At 36.1% G+C, this 23,219-nt stretch overlaps 1 protein-coding gene across 8 annotated transcripts in view; it reads right to left on the bottom strand.

Annotated features, from left to right (window-relative positions):
* Positions 1-23,219, bottom strand: part of Csnk1g3 (casein kinase 1 gamma 3) — an 87,885-nt gene that overhangs the window by 9,346 nt on the left and 55,320 nt on the right. For 2 of the 8 annotated variants that reach the window (XM_028777131.1, XM_028777133.1), the window contains exons 7-11: positions 17,563-17,648; positions 17,351-17,435; positions 15,413-15,561; positions 14,370-14,465; positions 10,936-11,031 (exon numbers count right to left, since the gene is read on the bottom strand). In XM_028777131.1, coding sequence (XP_028632964.1) covers positions 10,936-11,031; positions 14,370-14,465; positions 15,413-15,561; positions 17,351-17,435; positions 17,563-17,648 — 512 coding nt within the window. The remainder of the gene's footprint in view (positions 1-10,935; positions 11,032-14,369; positions 14,466-15,412; positions 15,562-17,350; positions 17,436-17,562; positions 17,649-23,219) is intronic. The other 6 variants (XM_028777132.1, XM_028777134.1, XM_028777135.1 and 3 more) reach the window with 3 other exon arrangements.

Raw genomic sequence — 23,219 nt, 5'->3', positions numbered from 1 at the left:
CCATCTCGTAACTTCTATTTTCTAGAAAGTAACTCCTACCCCAAGGTTTCCATCAGTTACTCTTTACACATAACTTTCTTCCCTCCTCCAATCTGTAATCTCTGAAATTTCCACCTCACACTGTCAACTTTAAGGAACAACAGTGCCATCCATTCACCTAGCAGCTTAGACCCCCACATCCAATCTGTGAGGAAGTCCTATGAGATATTCCCCCAAATACATACCCTATCTAATCAGTCTCACTGCCTCTATTACTACGACGACTCCAGTACAAAACAACGTGACTTCAATTAAGAGCAAACACCTATCCACTAGTATTAGCTTTGACTTGCATTGCAAGTAAAATGCATTATCCACACAGCAACCAGGGTACTCCTTTCGAGGTATAAACCTGGCTGTGACAATTCCCTTCTGAAAAGTCCAAGTCCAGGCTTCTCACTTAACTTAAAAAGCTATATTCCTCATGCCATGCTAACGTCCCATATAACTTACTGTCTGCCTGGCTCACAGATCTCTTATTACCATCCCCTTAGCTCCTAGCTTCTAACAGACCAAGTTTCAGGCCTTGGCACTATCCACTGCCACTGGCTAGGACTGCTCTTTTACTTATGGGTTGTCTTCTTAGATTCCTAGAGAGCATCTCTATGACAGGATTTTTCTATCGTTCATGCAGAAAAATTTCCATAAAAATTTTCATGCAGAAAATGTCTTTATGTTGTACTTTAGTTTTTATTTTCTGTATAAGTTATTTGTGTTGACTCTTAATTATTTGTTTGTTTTTATTTTTGAGACATAGTAGCTCTGTGTGGCCCTGGCTTTCCTGGAACTTGACCTCACAGAGATCTGCTTGCCTCTTTTCTAAGCACTAGAACTAAAGGCATACAATGACAACTTACTTCTTGGTGCATTTTTGTTTTTGTCTTGATGTTTTTATTTCCTGATTTATCTACTGTGTTCTTAATATTCTGCCTCCATTAAAACGGTTTCATAAGATCAGGAATCTCATCTCTTGCTGTCTGACATACCCGAAATACACAGAAATACTGCCATTAAGGAATGAAAATTTAAAGACGTTTAAGATAAAAAAAATAAAATATTAAATTAAAGGTTCTACAAATTCATGTAATCACCCTATTTCTTCTTTCCTCATAATTCTAAACTTGAAAAAATACTCACACGCCAGCCCTTCCTTAGTCCTAGGCCTCTTCCATTTACTTACTCCTTATCATAACTCCGCCTGTCTGTGTTTACTTAAAACTGAGAATTTCCTTGGTAAATCTGAAAAAAAAACTATATTCTGTAAGCTTAACTCATTCCCCATTTTCCTACATAACTTCTGTATCTGCTGGCATCAGCCGATCACTCTATATTAAGATGGATACACACCAAAAGCTAGTTACAGCACTGTGAACTGTGTGAGCACGAGACAGGACCAATAACTATATCAGAAATGCTAAAACATACACACAAACATATAAAACCTTTCTCTAGGACACTCATTAAAAAACCACACTGAGAGATGAGATAGTTAAAATAATATGTTTTAGAGTGTATAGAACCTGAGCCAGTAAACAATAAATTACTACATACTTTAAAAAGTATAACTAGATTCATTCTAGAGAGAACCCACAGTAAAATGGCACTCTGTGGATCACAGGTATGATTTGCCATAACTAGTTTTCATTGTCTTTCAACAAAGATAAGGAAGATTATCAACTTTCACTAATAGAGACATTAATTGTATCACATGTTGTCTGAGCATTCAAATCTTTGGAGAGGTTATCAAAATTTGTTATTAAAGCAGGAGATTACAATTAATGAATCATACTGATTCATACCAATGAGACTCACCAGGAAACTTCCTAAACTAATGAGTGTGGAGTTATTTACATAATAGAAACCATCACTACATCCTTCTACAAATGCTCTTTTGCAGATGTCAGCACCCGAGAAAACCATCCAGAGAAGATGGAATTATAATAGTCACTCAATTTTGTTCCTCATTATTAACTGTGCATTATTAAAGATCTGATACAGAAAACTTGAGACTTGTTTTAGAAGTGTTTTTAGTAAAGGCCTATACACAATTAGCATTAACAGAAAACTCTCTGTCAAGTGAAAATTACTCTTCTCACATTGAACGATGTATATTTACTACCACTGCAAGATACTTCTGTTTACATCATTTTTATCTATCAGTATTATCTATATTTGAATCTGATACTACACATGCAAAGAAATCAAACATTGTATTATAGCAACTTATGTATTTTTTTCTTATTTTCCTTAACAGTACCTGGCTGCACTTGTCTTTCTGCATGACTTGTGATTTTATAACTGTCTTGGCTCAGGTTCTCAAACATCATTCATAAGGCTCAAATAAAGAACCTTCCAACTATAAAAGTGGTCATTCAGCACACTAGCATCTTTACTATTTTTTTTCTTCCTTTTGCTTACAGTTGCCAACTATCATAGAATCTATTTTAATGGTGGTGAGCTGAGTGAAGTTGTACCGCAATGCAAGCGCAGCTATAATGGGAGTGTATCACTGTTCTCTGTTAGGACGGGTACTTTGCAAACCTAGTTTCAGAGAGATGATCGACCAAGGAAAAGCACAGCAGACTGGGGTGGCAACAGTGCTTTGCCTTTCCTAGCCCCCAAGATCCAACCAAACGACTTCCTCTCACCTCTACTACTCATCCATGCAGCTCAGCTACAGAACGCTTTTTAAAGATACTTGTAACCCAGACTATGAACCTTGAAGGTGGGGACAATCCTCCCGTTGCCTCCTAAGTGTTGCAATTACAGGCATGAGCTAACACACCCAGCTTCAGGTATAGACTTTTTTATAGACTCTGACTCATACTCCTCTCCTTAATCAAATCTATCAAAGTAACCTTTAAGCTTCCAAGGTAAAATGACAGACTAAAACTGCTTCTTTGTGACACCATGAAGGATCAAGAAAACAAAATTTAGATTTCATTCCAAAGAGATACAGTGGAAAAACACTGAAACCACAAAGCGATAGGACCAATGGCAAATACAGACATAGGGGGAAAAAGGGGGGGGGGGTCCTGCATAGTTCAGGGGAGGAAGGGCATAGCTCCTGCACTGCTCCACACAAATCCCCCGAGGAAGAAGGGTCACAGAAGTGCCACCTAAAGTTAAGAAAGGAGTCCTTGGTGAAAAGAAACTAGCAATCCTACCCAAAGAACCAGCATCCAGTTTAGACAAACCTTGAAAATAGTTCATAGTTCTAGTTAGATAGGGACCTCTCTAGTGTAACAAGTCATCAGTGTAGAGGAGGTCTTTTCTGCCACTCCTCATGCCTTGGAGTGCTGTAGCAAGGTAGCAACTTAAGAGAAAACTTTGTGTTTAAGACTAAATTACCCTAGGAGCCTGATAACAAGGAGCAATCATAGGTCCAGGAGCCTGGAACCAACCCCACATAGCATTAAGTAAGAGATAATTACAGCAGGCAGTCATAAAGAGAGAGAGTCAGCAGCCTCAGCTTGGGCAGCTCAGGGTACAGTAGTTAGTAACCCACCTTCAATCGCTAAGAGCTTGACCTATCACTTAGGAATTATTGTGGATTTCAAGAAGCCCAAACCAGTCGTCAGCTGACAAGTCAGCTTCTGAAACCATGTATCTGCCACAAGGTTCACTGTCATAGAATTGAGAACTCTGAAGTGCCACTGGACTGCTTGACATCTGCACCCTCCAACAGAATTCAATGCTGGGCAGGTTTTAAAGGTGTAGGAATTGCCAAGTATGATGGTGCATGCTTTTAATTCCAGCACATGAGGGCAGTGGCAGGCTGACTCTCTGTTGGTTCAAAGACAGCCTAGTTAATATAGCAGGTCCAGGACAGCTAAGGGTACAAAGAGAGACCATGTCTCAAAAAGAAAACACACCACAGAAGATTGGTCTGGCTGTGTAAGTCTGAATGCTATGCTTGCTCCTCCAAGTCGCCAATACACTAAGGAGACATCTCTGGCTAGAACAGTTAGAAATCCCAGAGTGTATAAACATAATCTTTGTGGTCCTCTTTCTCTTCTATGTTGCTGACTTTTGTTTCTATATCGTAAATTAATCTTCTTATTGTAAACTTGGCCATCTAGGAATGACTGGTTGTTTTTAGAAGTAGACTTTTGGATTCTTTGTCTGACATTTCAACTGTTTCACTAGCTTATGGTCTCCTGGATATACTGTGCCTTTTCATGTCTTGTGAGTTTTGTGTCTGCTGGTTATCTTGTATGTGTATTTCAGCTTGTTTTTAATAGCAGCCTACTTTGAACTCAACCCCAAGACCACTTGGGAAGAACAAAACACGCTGATGTAACAGAGGAAATTAAAAAATATACATGATATAGAAATATACTTAGGTCAGTTAGAGCCCACTAATGTACTAACAGTGACTATATAGAACAGAAAGAAAAAGGCCAAAATAATGTAATGTTCTGTAATTTTAAGGGAAGGAAATGGGTAAAGAAAGTGGCCAACTGTAACTCAAGTCCCCATGTACTCTAGTCACCACACCATGCAAAAAGACACTGCAAAAACTGAAAGAGCAATGCATCAGCCAACTTTCCCTGATGAACATGGATGCAAAAATTCTTGAGCTGAATTGAAAAAACACTAAAAAGAATCATACTTCATGATTAAACTTACTTCATTACAGAGAATGCACAAGAGATTTACTATATACATAATAATAAATGTAATGCTATATGTATATATTCTTGGGAAAAATCACATGCGTATCTCACTAGATACAGAAAATGCCTTTAGCAAAGTTCTGCATATCTTTATAACAAAAGCTCTGAAAAAAAGGGAATAGAAGGAGCATGCCTCACACCATAAAAGCTATAAACAAAAACATTGTACTAAGTTGGAATCATGAATGATTATAAAGATATAAAGATGTCTGTTCACTCTACTTCTATTTAGTACAGTACTTAAAGTTTTGGCTAGATCAATACAGCATTAGAAAGAAATAAAAGGCATACAAACAAACAAGGAAGAAATGATCCTCATTTGCTGACAAGAGTTTTATACTTCAAAAGACCTTAAGAATTCTAGTAGAAAGCTTTTACATCTATGAAACAATTTCAGCAAAGTAACTGGGTATATAATCTGCACTCAAAATGCAGTAGCTCTTTTATACCAAGAACAACACACTTCCTGAAAAGGAAATCAGAGGAAAACCTCATTCACGAGAGCTTCAAAGCACAAATACCTCATAATAAAACTAAGCAAAGAAATGAAAGATAATGAAAAGTTTAAAATTTTAAAAAGAGAAATTTAAGAAGATATAGACAATAGAAAGAATTCTCATAATCATAAATTCACAGAAACAATATTAAGAAAATAGCTATCTGACCAAATATATTACAAGCTTAATGTAATCCCTACCAAAATTTAAATAACATTCTCCACAGAACTAGAAAACAACCTTAAAACTCAATGGAAGTACAACAGCCTCAAATGGCCACAGTAATCATGAGCATTAAGAGTAACGGTGGCGGCAATGGTGCCAAATTATACTACAAAACTTTAATAATAAAACCAGCAGTGTACTGGCACAAAAATGGATGCACAGAATGCAATACAATAAAAAGTCCAGACGCAAACCTAGTGCAGTTACAACCATGCATACACTGGAATAAAGACAGCCTGGTCAACAAATGGTGCTTGGAAACTGGGTATCTGCACATAGAAGACAAGATCTCTATCAACCCGCCTGTAAAGCAATCAATTAAAATGGACTAAAGTCCTAATGTAAAATCAGAAGCCCTAAAGCTGCACATGGGAAGAAAGGGAAAACCTTTCAAGACAACTACATCATCGAGAATATTTTGGAAAACCCTCCAAAACCGGTCAGCTGTGACTGGATGGAATCAGAAAACTTCTGCACAGAAAGGGAAAGTGGCAAAATGAAGACAACCTACAGAGAAGGTGCTTGTCAATATCTAACCTATTCTATTCTATTAAAAACAAAATCTTAAAAAATTAAAACACCACAGTTCAAAGCAGTAATTGGCAAATTTATTTAATACTTTTCTGAAAATAAATACAAATGACTGGTAAATGCATGAAAAGTACCCAAAAGTAGCCACCCTTAGGTGGCTAGGAATAGGGAATGAAAACCACATCAACACTATCTCATCTTGAATCAGACCAGCCAGCATCAAATAAACAAAGAAGACCAGGAATAAGGACACACACATTCTTTTCATCCCGCACCAGGAAGCAAAAGCAGGCAGATCTCTGGGAGTTTGAGGCTGACAGCCTGTATCTGCATAGTGAGACCTTGTCTTTAAAAAAGTAAAAGAAAAGAAATACAACAGCAAATAGCTAATAAGAACAGGGGTGGGAAGGAGGAGCCCTATACCCTTCTAGTGGCCCAGTAAAGTAGTAAAATTGCTGTGGAAATCAAGATGAACTGCAAAAATAAAAAGCAGAATTACCATATCATCCAACTGTACTACTCCTAAGTATATTCCCAAAACACCTAGGCCAGGATACTACACATACTTGAACACCCATGCTTACTAGCAAAGTACTTGCACCAGCCAACATATGGAACTATCACAAATGCACATCAACATGAACAGACAAGAAAAATAAGATAGACATAAACAATGGACGTGTGTGTACACGTGCAAGTGTGCGTGCATGGTAGTGTGCAAATTGTATATGTGTTTTTGCATATGTATGAAGGCCAGGTTAACATCAGGTATCAATTTTTTATTGCTCTCCAATTTCTTTGTTGAAAAGGGTTCTCTTGATGAATCCAGAACTCACTGACTCCAGTCCAGCTAGCTAGTCTAGTGGCCCAGCTTTCTCTGCCTCTCTCTCTCGGTGCTGGGATTACAAGCACGCACCACCGTGACTAGTCTTACATAATCTTCTGTTTCCCCAGTATCTTCAGAGTAAAATTCAAACTTAACAAGGACTGTCGTGCCCTTCACAGTTTACAATCTACATGTTTCTTGGTTTCATTTCTCACACACCCAGAAGGAGTGAACTCAATTCCTCAAGGCATCCCTCTCTTCAACAACTTTACGCATTGGACACTTGTTTTCCCTATTGCCTTCTTTAACTAATACTTGCTACTGATTCTTTGTATACATAGCACTTTTTACATTAAAATTTAAGTCATTAATCCAGCCATTTTTAGGTACATTTTCCTACATATTCTCCTAGCATTGGGCTAGTTTATTCTGTCTCTCCATTCTTCTTTTCATTCTAAGAGCCCAGCACAAGGCCTCGCTCCTAAGAATCACTTAAGATATTTCTGAATAATGAATAGCCAAAAATATGAATGAGTAGGTCTCTTTCCCATCCATATTCATTACAATGATTCTATGGGCTGACAGAGATGTGCACACTAAATTGATCAGGGGCTCTCCGAAACATACACAGATAAGAACACACTCAAAATAGCATCTTTGGATACACTAATCGTTCTTCAATTTTCTAGCAGTTTATTGAATGTATAGCTACATATTTCTATTATTTCACTAAAGAAATATAAAAAGGAAAAAATTGAATTTGACAGTATTTTCTCTTGGCTGTGTCTTCACACTTCATTTTCAGGAAATGAAAATAGAGTTGCTCATTAATTTACAAAAGCACTTGATTCTACTTAGCTAGCCCTTCAAAAACCTCAGTCATTATGCAAAATATTTTCAAAGTAAAACCAAGAGGTAAAAATATCATTAATATCCTCCTTTCTTTCACAGATAAATAATCCAGGACACAAAATATGAACCTAATCTACTGTACTCTTAACCATAACATCAATTTGGCATATCTAGTATATCAAATATCTGCATATCTGGTCTGTTAGGTTATTATTATTCAGAAGAGGCATAGTGTTGAAGATTCAAGCTCCTATTAAAAGATTTTCAAGGGGTTGGAGAGATGGCTCAGCAGTTAAAAGCACTGGACTGCTCTTCCAGAGGACCTGCGTTCAATTCCCAGTACCTACATGGCAGCGCACACATGTCTGTCTGTAACTCTAATATCTGACACCCTCACACACACATACATACATACATGCAAAACACCAATTCACATAAAATAAAAATAAATTAAAAAAAAAAAAGCTCATCAGAGGAGTAAGGATATGGCTCGGTCAGTAAAATAGCTCCAATGAATGCAAGCATGAGGATCCATGTATGGATCCCCTAATACTCATGTAAAAGCAGAGGTACAGACAGTAAACATCTGTGACTGCAGCATCAGTGGAGCATAGAAAAGCGGATCCCTAGAGCTCCTTGGCCAGCCAGCCTAGCCAATCAGTAAGCCACAGGTTTGGGGAAGAGACCCTGTTTCAAAAACAGAGGGAATCAAGTGAAGAAGGTATCTGTCATAGGCCTCCAGCTTCCACATATGCAAATGTGCACACACTCTTGAAAATGTACATACACTACACGCACAGCATACTAGAAATAAGAGCTATCTTATGATGTGTCTCTAAGTCAAAAACTTTAAGAAATTCCATCAAGTCTAAATAACCTAAAAAGTTTAACAGTCCTTCACTGTTCCACAGAAAAAAATACAGTGATTAGGGGTCAGGGGATGGGGATGAGAGTGTCTGATTGACTAGGGAAAGCCTATAGAAGGTAACTATTAAGGCTGGGAGTGCAGCTTCATGTTAGAGCACACACACACACACTTTTCATGGCAGCTCACAACTGTCTGTAACTTAATTTTAACTTACACTCTCCTTAGTCTAAGTATATATAATCATAACAATCAAGTAATTTGGAGTATGTATAAGATGATTTTTCAAATATAGTCAGTCTTGATTCTGCAATGGGGTAAGATTCTGGCATTGACACACTTGAGGTATCAGTAAATTAATCATTAAATGTTTTAAAATGTTCACTGTAGTAAGTTGGTTTTAGACTGAAAACACATTGATGCAATCAGCAGAATGAGCATAATTTCTTATTTTATCTATGTATTCATCCTACTTCTAGAATTTTACTGGATAAATTGATCATATACTGAAAATCAGATGAAGCTGGATGGAGTGTTGTAGGAGGCACTAAGGTGGGAGGAGTTAGGAAAGGAAGAAGAAGAGGAGGAATAAGGAGGAGAGGAGGAAAAAGAAGAGAAGGAGCTAGGAGAAGAGAGGAGAGAGAGAGGAGATGGAGGCGGATGTTCACATGTCTGCAGCAGACAAAGGCAGTTGGTATATCTAGGTTGGGTATTGGGTTACACTTCTGATTGTATGGGTATCTTGTTACTGATCATTACCTAACATATAGCCTTTGATTAATCTTTAAGCATTAGAGTCTCATCTTTCTACTGGGCCCGCATGGATGGTGGGATAGTCTAGGCAATGCCCAGCCTTGCAGAGACAGGGTGGGAGATTGAGCCATCTCCCATGCTGACGTCTCATGGGTGATAGGGCTAGTGTTTCTAGTTGGCCATTTCTAGCTGCAGCACACACATGGCCTCTGGCCGAGAAACATGGCGGCTAGGCTAGGTAGAGCCGCTGCAGCTTAGATCGTCAGATTAACCAGAGGCCGCTTTAAACAATTACTACAACAGAGTCTCAAAAGACAGAAAAGTTTTGGAGAATGGAAAGGAAAAAAGTACAAGTTCTCTATGGGGAAAATAAATAGAGCACAAACTACTAAAGTGATAAAAACATCAAACTAATTCACCCCAGGAGACACATGAGATAATTAAGAGGACAGGAAAACAAGATTTGAAATGATGCTATTTAGAACAGATTTCTATCAGAGACTCAGCTGCTGCAGGTCGCCCTGAGCACTAGCAAAATGTGCACACAACACAAACAAGAGAACTCAGAAACAAGTAAAACCGCACACAAGTATTTTATAAAAATTCAATATACTTTGCTCACTTAACTTTACCAATGATATGAATTCAGGCACTCTTGCCTCTAAGTCTGCCACTCCAACTATTCAAATTTTTCTACTACATATTACTACAAATCCATTTATATATAAAAATGGATGGTTATAGAATTTGTCTCTGAAATGAAATGGTAAGAAACAGGAGAGCTGATTAAGACTTAATTCTGAACTTATTTTTAGAAATTAAGTAAAATACAGATTCAGTTTATTAAAAAGAATGAATTATTTAAATTATTTAAAAAGAATGAAAAATTAGTAAAACAGAAAATTATTCAAGTGGAAATGTACTGAGCAACAAAATCAAAACATAAGGATTTCAAACTGAAACAGGCTGAGGTAATGTTTGTTGGTGACTGTACACTAGCATTTACATAACTGCCTTAAAGAGACACCTATAAGACTGGAGCCTTTCTGTCTCTACAACCACGGCTACATAGTTACGCTTAGAGGCTGCGACAGTTCAGAGTAGCAGCTAGCTGTTCAGAGAGGCAGTGACAGAAAGAAGCAAGTCATAAGTAAGGACCTGCCTTAAATGTATAGAGACCACAGCTTACTAAGTATTTATAAATGTATAACACAGCAGCTATTTCTGTAAGCCCAGACAAGGCCGCCTTCCAAGGAGTACAGATGAAAAAGTTTAGATAGATATGAGTGAAATTCAAAGGATGCAAAGTCAGTAAAGGGGGAAAAGATTTGTAAATGTTCTATTATTTAGAGAATCAATAAAGATATCAGCTTGTTATTCAACAATCCAGCTCCACTCATACTACAGTTCACTTTTTCTAACTTGCCACAAGTATGACTTACATACTGTTGCATCTACTTCCAAAAATAAACCAAGGCAAAATTGCAGTATCCCTGGTAGTCTTTCTGGATCATGTTAACTTTGGTTGTTGGTTAAATAATGAAGGAAGAGTTATGGATAGAATTCGGCAACAAGCTTTCATGAGGATAGAGTATCATGCCATGAGCTCAAAAAAGGTTAGTTGTATAAATCTGGGGAATAATCACTCATGCAAAAATCATAAAATACCTGTACCGAGCCACCATGTCTGTCTGCTGCAAGGTGAGCTCTCAAATGGTGGGGATTTGCCTGCTGGGAGTCCCAAGCTGCCCTGTGGTCTGCCGACTGCCATTTATTTAATGCATGTGCCATGCATGGAAGAAGAAAAACCCAATATGTTAAACATCTCATCCTTATAAGTTACAAAACATATGTATAAAAGGAAAATTAAAATAACCTTACTATTCTGAAGTTAGAATACATAGTTATTTATCTCTGAAGATGAAAGATAAATTTTTATTGTTGAACTGAGTAGTGATGAGCAATAAAAACAAGTTAGAGACATAATATTTTAGAAGTAAAAGGATTTGGGGAGTCATAGATTCCATCATAGATTCCACAGACACTAGCTACAAATATTCTATATTCTCTGGTGCTCCTTTTTCTTTGGTGGAATCTTTTCCACTGTTCATAAATGAAATGTGCCAAGAACCGGGAAAGGAAAACTGACGTGAGTGCGCCAAAGACTGCCACTGTGCTTGCTTACAGAAGTCCTCAATGGTTCTTCCACGAGGAGCTATTTTTTAGCAATGTGAAAAAAAATAATCCTTAAAATGTTGAGATCCTAAGAAATGTGTCACTGTTCTATGGTAAGTATAACAGGAGAAAACGGGAAATCTCTCTGAAAAGTGAAAAGCACTATGCCCAATACTGTGAGAATTAACAAACATTTTTAAAAGTGACAATCCCACAATTATGAATCTTCTTTGCTGCTTTTTTTTTTTCAATTTGGTTCTAATTAAAGAACCTTCTTTTATGAAACACAGTAAAAATTGTGGGTGGTTTTAGATCCCTTGGAAAATCTGTATGGTAATACGCACAGGCTACTAACACTGTACTAGCAGGATTTAGAACAGTCAATTTCTCTGTTAGGAACATGCAGAAAGCACTAACAGAAGGAGAGTTCTTAAAGCATGGTTCTGAATTAGTAACTTTAGACAGAATCACCATCATTTCATGGATAAAGACACTGATATTCAACACTCTCCTAAGACCACAGACCTAGTAAAGAGCATAGTGAGGATTCCAACCAGAGCCAGCTTCAATAATGACACCAAGCTTTTGACACTAACTGCAATATTCTAAAGTCTCTGGTGCTCTTTTTTTTTTTTTCTTTTTCAACCAAATTCCACAAAACATTGCCACAAGTGCCAACTATGCTGGGCTAGAGGGAGCCTAAGTACACCAGAAGCCATAGTAACCTTTGTGGAACAGATGTCAAATATAAGTAGAAGGGCATGGGGAGTTAGCTGACTCTGGGAGTAAGCTTCCTAAACTAAGCTGTACAGTAAAAAGTTACAAAGCTCATGGCGTGAAGTTTGCCAGCAAAACCACCATGACAGCTCTGTCTTTTCATCACTCTCTAACTGCATAGCCAGATTGGTGGATTTGTAACTAACATTGAAATAAATTAAAGTTGAGACAGACAGCTGTGGCAACTGGCAATACCAACTATGTGCCCTCCTTCTGTATATATCCTAATCTGGACTTAACATTTTACATGTACCTATAGCCACCCTGAACTTCAATCACTGACTGCTCTGTCTGCAGTGACTGAAGTGCTCAGAGCTTTTAAAAAAATTCACCTGTTTCTTCTTTTGGACTGTGAACCATAGGGTCTGTCATAAAACACTGTTCACTGATGCACAAATATTTCAAAACTTTTTCTATGCACCCAACTTTTCTTAAATGAAGAGGCTACACATTTAGGTCTCAAATCCTATACATAGTCCTATTCCAAAAGATTCACTGAAACACATACAAAAGCTTCCCTGCCTTAATGAAAAAAGAACTACAAATAAAACTCAGACTCCCCACTTAGAAAGCTTACATGACCAACTATGTCTGAAATAAGAAGTTAGAAGCCTAAAAATCTTTAAGTTATGATGCAATTAAACATTAAAGACTTCCCTTACTACAATATCCAAGAGCTCGAACAGAAAAATTTAGAGAGAACCAATCTTCAGGAACACCAAAGAAATAAACTCTAGTTTAGAAGACACAAACACCAAGTCTCAACTTGTAAGCCCTCTACTTACAGAGTTATCCTGTCAGATCATTCAAGCTATCAACTAACTATATTTTATGGTTAAATTAATTCATGAGACTTTCGATTGTGCCAATATTTCTATGTCAAACTTTAAAAACAAATCTTTCTAAATTGGCTATCACACATACTGTTAAATAAGTGTAGTAATATTTAATGCAGTGAAGCAGTAATAAATGGTACTCTATCTTTTAGTTTTTATTTTGTTTAAATCATCACCTGAACTTTAAAAGGATAAAAGAAGTAAGAATAAAAAGCACCAGGACAGAATCTAAGCAGGGCTAAACCAAAGAATTTCCAGACACACTCAGATTCTAGAAGACAGAAAAATTCTTAAGCAAATTGAAAATCCTCCTGCAAAACAGACAAGAAAACACTGCTGAAAAACCCGAGCTCCATCCATTCACTCCCCAGGAAACAGAGCGCCCCGCTCTTCTTCAGTATCACGTGCTTATTGATCCTCAACTTACACTCTGTGCCAAGCACACTACTTGACTGGCATTCCTCAAACAAACACTTATGATTTTTAGCTTCTGCTTTTCTGCTGCTCGTCCCTGCTCTTCCCTCCTCTGTCTTTCCTCTGTCTCCTGCTCACTACTCTTAAAATCTACTTTAATTTATCTTTATTCCATTACTTGTCTAAAAAAAGTGTGTTTACTCTACAGGGTCACTTCAAAAGCAAACAAACAACCTTTTCTGTAAATATGCAAATGTATATGGCACTTTATTAATATATTTCAAGTGGTACAGTTTACTTGAAAATGTAGCTATTTGTGCATTTACTGTAAAAATTATGAAATAGCAATACCATCCATGAGTTCAGAATTACTGAGAATATATTATATTCTAGAAGTTGACATGTATTATCACTATTTTACAGGTGAGAGAACCAGCCTTGAGAAATTAATTTAAATAGGGTGAAATGAAACTACATTCACATTATATCTGTTTCCAGGGAGAAGTAAGCTCTGAACACTGTACCTATTCAACTCAGTTTAAATCACTTTTATAAACTGTATTCTTTGCTTCTGTATTTCTAAACACACATATAAAAAATCACTTTAAACAGCCAAATTTAATAAATAACTTATTAAACTAACTAGAAAGAGAGCAAACGTTGCTATAATTCTAACACTTCCATTCTTAATCACCAAATATGGCTCAGTTGTGACTAATTCTTACCATGAATTAAGAACTGATGATTATCTGAAACTAATGTGAGAACTGAAGGTTTCTTGAAAACACGAGTCTATCAATGCTTGTATATGTGTGTGTGTATGTGTTATCCACTGAACAGAAATGCACATGTCGACAATGAAAGTAACTGAAAGATTTCATATCCATAAAGGCACCAAACCTGGTTTTTAGACTGCTGTATCTTATCTCTGTGTTGGTGTGCTTCTCTGTTCGATGACAGAGCGGGGTCTTGCTGAACTGCACCTACTGGAGTAGGCTAAACAAAAACAACAATTAGTGCTGGAATAGCCTGCTTCAGAATTCCCATCTAAAACTTCCATTAACTGTTTAAAACAATCAATGAATCAATAAATGACATTGCTAAGCTATTAAGTCTTCAAGAAGCAACATTATTCTCAAGCACACTGATTAAAACCCACCAGAGAAAACAAAAGGAACAGGGCTACATTTTCAAGTATTTTAAAAACATTTCATCATTTTTTAGTGTACTAACTTTTATGTGAATAAAGTAGTGACTCTGAACCTTCCTAATGCTACGACCCTTTAATACAGTTCCTCAGGTTGTAGTGATCCTAACCAAAAAATTATTTTTGCTGTTACTTCATAACGGTAATGTTGATGTTGTTATGAATCCTAATGTAAATATCTGATATGCAAGATATCTGATATGCAACCCCTGTGAAAGGGTCATGTGACCCTGTGAAAGAGTTGTTCGGCCCCAAAGTGACTCACAGGATGACAACCACTGGTTTAAAGTGTCTCCTAATGTTCTTATTAAAGTTACTTTCTCATACTAAAAATAAAAATGTATTTATAAATCTTATATCCAAAATTAATAAATAAATTACATGTTTACAAAACTAAAGGAATATTTCTTAAATAATAAAATTATGAACTTAATATCTTGACTCAGAGAAGCTGTTAAAATTCTTAACTTTGATCAAAGCAGAACATAAGTTACTGCAGAAAAATATCATAAATACTATACAAAAATATTATATTTGATACCAAGAAGCAAATTAAGAAAGCCCAAAATAAATCAATAGCCCTTTATAAAAAGCAGGAAATACAGTAATATAACTTAAATGTCCCAACAGGAAAAAAGAGGAACTCCTTACAAACTGCCATCAATCTTCAATGAGAATTCTGTACAATTAAAAATACTGTGAACAATCTTCTACAATAAGAGCATAAAGTACTCACCAACTGTTTACCAATCCAGTCATATTCATAATCAAACATATACCCTTTGCGATCAAACAAGTCAGTAAAAAGTTTTCTTAGGTAATCATAATCTGGCTTTTCAAAAAAATCTAGCCTTCGTACGTAACGAAGATATGTTGCCATTTCTTCTAGAAAGGAAATAAAAATAATTCTGACTATATATCTCTATAATACTAAATAAAAAGTTAACCAAATTCTATTTCAATTAAAAATTTTCAATTATACTAAAACTAAAAAGGGGGAAGAAAGAGGGAATGGAAACAAGAAGAAAAGAAGTAAGACATTTAGTTTAACCATCATGTTTGGAACATTTATTACCAAAGGCTAGAACTTTTTTTATGGTATTTGAATAGATTCCTTGAATTGCACTAGAGGTTGAATTAGTGGCTCATGATACATGATTGTTTAATCACAAGACATACTTCATGCATATTTTAAAATATATTTAAAACCCTGCTAGAGCCGGTTCACATGAGAGCATTTGCACTGGGTAGCTGTTTCCTTCAGTATCAGTAACATACACTAACTCGCCCATATAGAACATTGCTAATCTTCACCATGTTAATTAGCTGAGCTGGCAAAATAATCAAAAGCATCTCAAAAATCTGACACAGAAATACAATAGAAGCCTTCTTTTAATTTCTAATCAAATAATTACTTGGTACTATACAAATTTCTACGTATCACTTTTTTTAAGTTTATACATTCTAAAAGAAAGGAAAATTAAAAACAAAAATCTAATGGGTAAAGTCATTAACTTGTTATAAAGAGTATCCCACCATCATGGACTAAAGGGTATATAGAAAGAAATGGTAGTTTACCAATGCTGGAATCTCAGACATGGAGATTTTTCTGCCCCTGTGCATTCAGAATCATTCAGAATGCACCATAGTGCCCTGTGGCATTCCTCACAGAGGGACTTTCTCACTGCTCTACTTGCTGTCTAACTACAGGACTAATTATCTTGGCGCCTCCATTTTTCTTGGAGAGTTGTGTATAGTCTTACTAATGTAGCACTCATTCTGCCTAACCTAAACTTCTAGAACTGAAACCAATATTGTTTAATCTTCCATTTATAGAAATTATAGCAAGAAAGAAAATGCAGTTTACTAGCAATGAATAAGAAGATACATGCTATTCCCAAGCACTGACTCTATAGCTACTATAATTCCATTACAGAGACAAGCCAGTGACCAGTGATCTATGACCTCAGTCTTGAAGGAGGTCAGTCTTCTTTGCATTTCATGTTGCTGTGCAAGCCACAACAGATATTTAGTAACTATCAACAGCTATGCCTGGTGATACATGCCACTCAAGAGGCTGAAGCAGGAAGACAGCAAGCCCCAGGCCAACCTGGGTCCAGAGCAAGGCCCAGACAGGCCTCAGTAACTTAATAAAATTTTAATTAACAATTCATTACCATTTCTTATTTTGGATTAAGGAACCTTATTTAAGTAAATTAAATAAGTTGCCATAAGTGCTTAAAGGAGAATTATTTTCAAAATTCATACAGTTTTGTAAGATAATATTTCCCTAAAGTTAGTAAATAAGATTTTATAGTACTCTGAAAATAAAATTAATATTTTAATAACTTCTGCTAAACCTGATATTGAGACTCTAATAAGAGTAAACTAAATGGTATTTCAACTTTTTAAAAATGAATTGTTAAAGGAAACATGACTTAAATTGGTCTTAACATAATTGAAAGATGGAATTTTCTTCATGTAATGCTATCTTGTGGAGCAAACGGTTCCTGCAATCTATACAGTAATCGTCGACAACCTTTTAATCATTTTTATAGGAGTCATGTTTTTCAAAGCACACGAAAAGTATTTATAAACTTAAACAATGAAAATTAACCTTTTTTCTATGCATAAGCATATGTTTCCATTTATGAACGTCATCACTGTCCATTACCTGGAAAGTTTTCACACAATACTTCTATCGGTGTGGCTCGCTTCGTGTCTCCGATTTTCTGATACCTCTCTTTTAATGTGTCAGCCTGAAGGAGGAAAGAAGAGTACAACAATGTGGTGTTTTAAAAACTATTTAGTTGTTGCAAAAAGCCTTAATACAGATTTTGTGAACTCCAATAAAGAGATACAAAAAAAAAAAAAAAAAACAATTACCTTTAAGCCTTGCCAAGGAAGACTGCCTCTCAGGAAGTACATGAACATATGGCCTAAAGCTTCTAAATCATCTCTTCTGCTCTGCTCTGAAACACAAGACAAATGTGACATTTCACTTTCACCTACCAGTAAGATACACAAATAGAGAATAACTATTTCTAAGTTTACTACATAAGTGTAAAATATGGGTTTGCTATATATAAACAACAAAATCATATATAAACTCCATTTACAGATTGCCATCTTTAAAATATGCCGTATGATATCTTTAGTGCTACTGAAATTTTATTTACTTGTTTAGATACCTATTCATGGAAATAGAGGCCAATGGAAACGAGGTTCACTGGTCAAACTGAGTCTCTCTGTGTCTTCTAACTCCATCTTAAGGGTAATAACAGAACATGCTAATGGTTCGGAGAAACAGTGGAGTTTAAAGTGCTCAATGTTCTGTAAGCCTGAATTTCCTAAACACAGATGAACACAAAATATGTAGCAGGTAAGTGACTGACACTAACAAACTAGGAATCTGGGAGCACACAGATATTTTAATATGTTGTCACTGACATTAAATTGAGATTTCTTGATTTTTTTAAAATAATACAAAGATGCTAACAAAGAAGAAATACTTTTAAAAAGTGCAGAATGCAAGCTATGTTTCCCAAACTAGCCACGTTACTTTCTGTTATTCTAAATAATGTTCAGTGCTTTTAGAAAAGCAAACTTTCTGAATACTGACCTGCAGTAAGACGAAGGGACAGGAAATGGTTGGATTTCTACCCTGTGTTCCCACAGCATTTGCTTCAGTTTACAAATAACGCTTGTTTACATACACTGTTCTCAGTATCTGTCTGCCACCTAGACTGCACCTTAGAGGAGCTAGCTCATTACCCTCACAATCCATTCAGAGCCAGCAGAGAGCACACTCTGGATGCTTAGGTTCTGAGAGTCTTAAAAAGGAAAAGTAATATAAAGAAAACATTATTTACAAACTCCAGATAGAAATTAAAAGCATTTTGGAAACTTTTAAAAGTTCAAAGAAGCCGGCCTCCTGCTGGTAGCTGACTCCTTTTATATAGTGGAGCAGAGGTTATGTGCATTTTAAATGCTTAGTAGGTGATACTGAAGTACAGCCAGCTTTGCTAATTACTGGAAGGAAAAGCTCTGCTCTCAGTAATAAAATACACCCTTGACACCATACCTACATAACTGTCACCACAATCAAGAAGTTTCCCAGAGACTCCAAATAGCTCAGCTATCAATGTCCCTTTCCACTGCCAACCTCTAGCCTCAGGACCCCACTTAATTGCTTGCCATTATAGATTAGATTTCATTTTCATACAGTATGGATTATACAGTACAGATTCATATCTGGATTCTTTCCCTCAGTATCTTTTCATGGTTCGCCCATGCTGTTCCCTGCATCAAGAGCTCACTGCTTTTCACGAGGACAACCACAATAAATCCACCTAATTCACCTAAGTAGGCTCCTGTCCGAGGTCTCTCTACTGAGGGAGGGAGACAATCATGAGCGTCCTGAATCTCTGTGTGACTACTCATTTTCAATCATCCTGAGGAAATCCTTAGGAGTTTATCACAACATCATATGGCATGCGCACTCAGCTTTGTAAGACATTTCTGAAGTATACTGTGGAAAGATTGTGTGCCATTTCAGACCTCTACCAGCAATAGATTGCTGGTTATTTCAGAATTTAATATTGTCACTCTTTTACATTTTACCCAGGTCAGTATCTATGACATGTAATCTTACAGTGGATGGACAGTATCTGACTGAAGACTGATACTCTTGGACTTCATTCATGAACTGCACATGTGTGTGCTCTATTTTCATAAAGTCTACTTTGTTACATTTTTTTTCTCTTACTATTCATACTGGCTTATTTGCAATTCAAAAAACATCTCTGACTACACTTGAGACCACAGATTTTCTTCTGTTTTTCTAACTATAGATTTTATAGTTTGGGTTTTTATATTCAAATCTATTATACACTCTGAAGTAAACTATTTTTGCTTTAAGTATGGAATAAAAAAATAGTTCCATGTTTGTTTGTTTGTTAATAACATCTGGCTACCCTATTTTTTGACAAGACATTCCCTGCCCCCCAAAATTGTTTCTGCATTATTCTCAAAAACTCAGCTGATCATCTATGTTCAAATTCTGGACTTTATATTCCAACCACTTATCTGTTTTCATATCAATACTACACAAAATCAGTAGGGCATGGGGGGGGGGTGATATTTAAAGTGGTCAATGACCAAAAAACAGAAATTCAACAAGAAAAACTAACAAAAGAAAAAGTTGATTACTTGAAAGCTTCAATAAAATAATTAATCCTCTTATTATAAAGAAAGCACAAAATAACAGTAATAGGAACAGCCGAAGGATCATTAGACTAGATCTTACAGACCTTGAAAAAACTGATTTAAAAAAATTCTGAACTTAGCTGGGTGGTGGGAGCACACACCATTAATTCCAACACTTGGGTGGCAGAGACAGGGAGCCATGTGAGTTCCAGGACAGCCAAGGCTGTACAGAGAAACTCCTTCTCAAAAACCATAAAAAGAACTAACATCATACCAACTCAACTGAGATAAAACAAATACTTTGTAAGATTTACTAATTACTGAACTGCCTCAAGACAAAATAAGGAACTCTATGCCAATAAAAAGAAATTTAATTTAAATTTTAACCCATGAGTTGAAAAGATGGTTCAGTGGATAAAGTACTTGCCAGAGTTCAGATCACTAGAACCCATATAAAACTAGATGCTGTAACACACATTTGTCATCTCGCCAATGATGAGATGGAATGAACAGAGAATTCTCGAGGTTTCCAGGCCAACTAAGTTGACCTATGCAACAATGAACAACTAGAAACCCTGTCTCAAGCATGAAGTCAAAGATCAACACCTGAGTTTGTCTATACACTGACCTTCACATACATGTGGGCCCACCATGTACTGTTGTGTAGCAGTTTCTTCTGAACTGAAACCTTCCTTTCATGAGATGAGAAGGGACTTCATGATTGGGAGTTAAGCAAACTTCATGTGTCGGGGGAAGCTGACATTTGCAGGAGTCGCCAAAGAGTCCATCAGAGTGATAGAAGCAGTAAACAACTGCTGGAGAAGATGCTGCCTAGCTAAGTCATCAAGGTTTCTCAGACCTGTTGAGCAGCTTGGGAGCTATACAGAAAGCTTCAGGGATACTGCTTTCATGAGTCATCATGTGCTGGAGTGGGCTTTTTGGTCATACAGCTGCTTTTGATTCATCTTGCTTCTGAAAGTAATTTCTCACACATACTCCTGCTAGTAGAACCACTAAAAACTCATTGGTTCACCAAAGTGGACTTCAGTGCAACTGTTAACTTTGATCTGTTGTAGGTTTGCTTTCTGGAATGAGCAGACCTGTGTAAGTGTTTAATCTCCCCAGAAAAAGTCTCTCACATAATCTGTAATCTGTGCCCTTGTATATACATGCATGCCCACACGCATACAAAACACACACATTATGAAAATCTGAAACATTTTTTTTCTTTGTTTTTGTCATTCACTGTATTCTATATGGTACTTAGGATTGGACCCAGGGCCTGGGGACACCAGACAGACATTCTAGATCTGGGCTAAGCTCTCAGTGCACCGTTTTCATTTTTTTCCCTCCTTGTTTGGTTTTCACTTAAGACCAGTTCTCATGAACTTTTCCAAAATGGCCTTGAATTGACACCTTGAATTTAGCCTAGATAGGCCTTGAATTGTGACCTTACTGTCGAAGACTCTACTATACTATACTTTGGATTCTATTCCTGGAGCCATTAGACATAGCCTAACATAAATTTAAAATATCTATTTCTTTCATTCTTTCTATTCATTATCATACGAAAAACTCTTGCCATATAACAAAGCAAGAAAAATGTTATTTAATTATTGAAATGTATTCAGGGGACAGCAAGACAGCACAATGAAGCAATCTGACTCTAGCATACACATAAAAGAATGAGAAACTAAACTACACAAAGATATCCTCTGACCTCCAAATGAGCACTGTGGCATGTACAACCCACACACACATAAATATGCATAAAATAGTAAATATAAAAGCAAAACATTTATATACTAAAAATGAGCAATCTGAAATTAAATGTAAAAACAGCATCTTTACAACAGTATCAAAAACCCAGAAAATATAAAAAGACAAATTTACCAATATATAAGAGTGCATATGACTTTGTATATGTGTGCATGAGTTTGTGTGTGTGTGCTTGTGTGTAAGTAAGATAGCATACGATTACAAAGACTTGAAAGAACTGACTCCCTCAAGTTGTCCTCTGCCCTTCCAAATGCAGGCAGTAACATGAGCACCCCAACATACATATGAAAAATAAATAGGTAATACACATACACACATACTATATATGTATTTAATATTAGCGTCACAATAGGATTCTTTGTTAAAGAAACACCACAAAAAGCCATTTCTATTCCAGAGTACTTTAGTTACCACATGTCAACAAAAATGATCATAAAGTGATCTCGCCTACATCACTCCATCAAAGGACAGTATTAGATTCATGATCTACAAGACATTATAAATTCAAGCCATAAATAGAACCTAGTAAAGTAAGCCCACTATTAAAATTCAATCCGAAGCCCCTTCTACCTTCATAATTGCTTCCTTTGTGTTCTTTTACCAACTGACACCTGGAAATAAATGTTACCAAGCGGGAAGTAATACAAGTCACAAGATAGATTTCTCTTTGAAATAGAGTAACTAAGGCACACACTTCAAGTCTGTAAGAGTTCTATTACATGAAAAAGATACCTCACAGGTTATCAGGTGCTTATTAATTCCTGTTCACATTTTTCTAAAGCATTTAACTGAATAGGTCTGTTTAAAAATGGGTATTTCTCTCAAAGTCATGATTATGTAATTTTTAAAAGATTAGAAGTGGAAATTTAAGTACAGTTAAAATTTCTTTTAAACGAATTCAAAGAACTTTAAGCTATATAATTAAACTTTTACCCCTTAGAAGTATTATGTATGACATACGCATAGCCCATTTTCAGAGCCTCACATACATCCATGTGCCATACAGCATACGTGTCAAAGTTGTAACTTCACTGAAAGTAGACATTATTACCTCGTAGTTGGTGTGTACATTCAGAAAGGTTAAATAACTACCACATCTTAACAGGACAGGATTCTACATACCTTCATGCATCTGTTCACTTGGAAAAACTTAACAATGAAATCAAGTTTGCTGCAAACCTTCTGCAATGCTTTTCTATTAAAAATTCAATATTACTTTTCTCCATTTAGATATGATAGTATTATTCAATTATCTGTAATTGTCTATATCAATTAAAATTTAATTTTGACTAGAAAGACTTTTTCATCAACTCAAATTTATCTCTTTCAACACAGAATATGCCAAAGACCTCATTTGAAAGTAGGAATCTATTGTGTATGTATATATTATCAAACATAAACTTATTACTGCATTTTCTACTAAAAAACAACAAAGGCTAAAGTGCTAACTGGAAGAGAACTCAAAGAATAAAAACTCCTCAAGAGAATATAAATTATTCTTTGTAAATAAAAAAAAACATAAAAACTCTACTACATATAAATAAAGGTTATATAGG

Source organism: Grammomys surdaster, unplaced genomic scaffold (genome assembly GCF_004785775.1).
Source record: "Grammomys surdaster isolate TR1022 unplaced genomic scaffold, NIH_TR_1.0 278, whole genome shotgun sequence".
Lineage (NCBI taxonomy): Eukaryota > Metazoa > Chordata > Mammalia > Rodentia > Muridae > Grammomys > Grammomys surdaster.
This window is presented reverse-complemented; position numbering and strand designations above follow the sequence as displayed.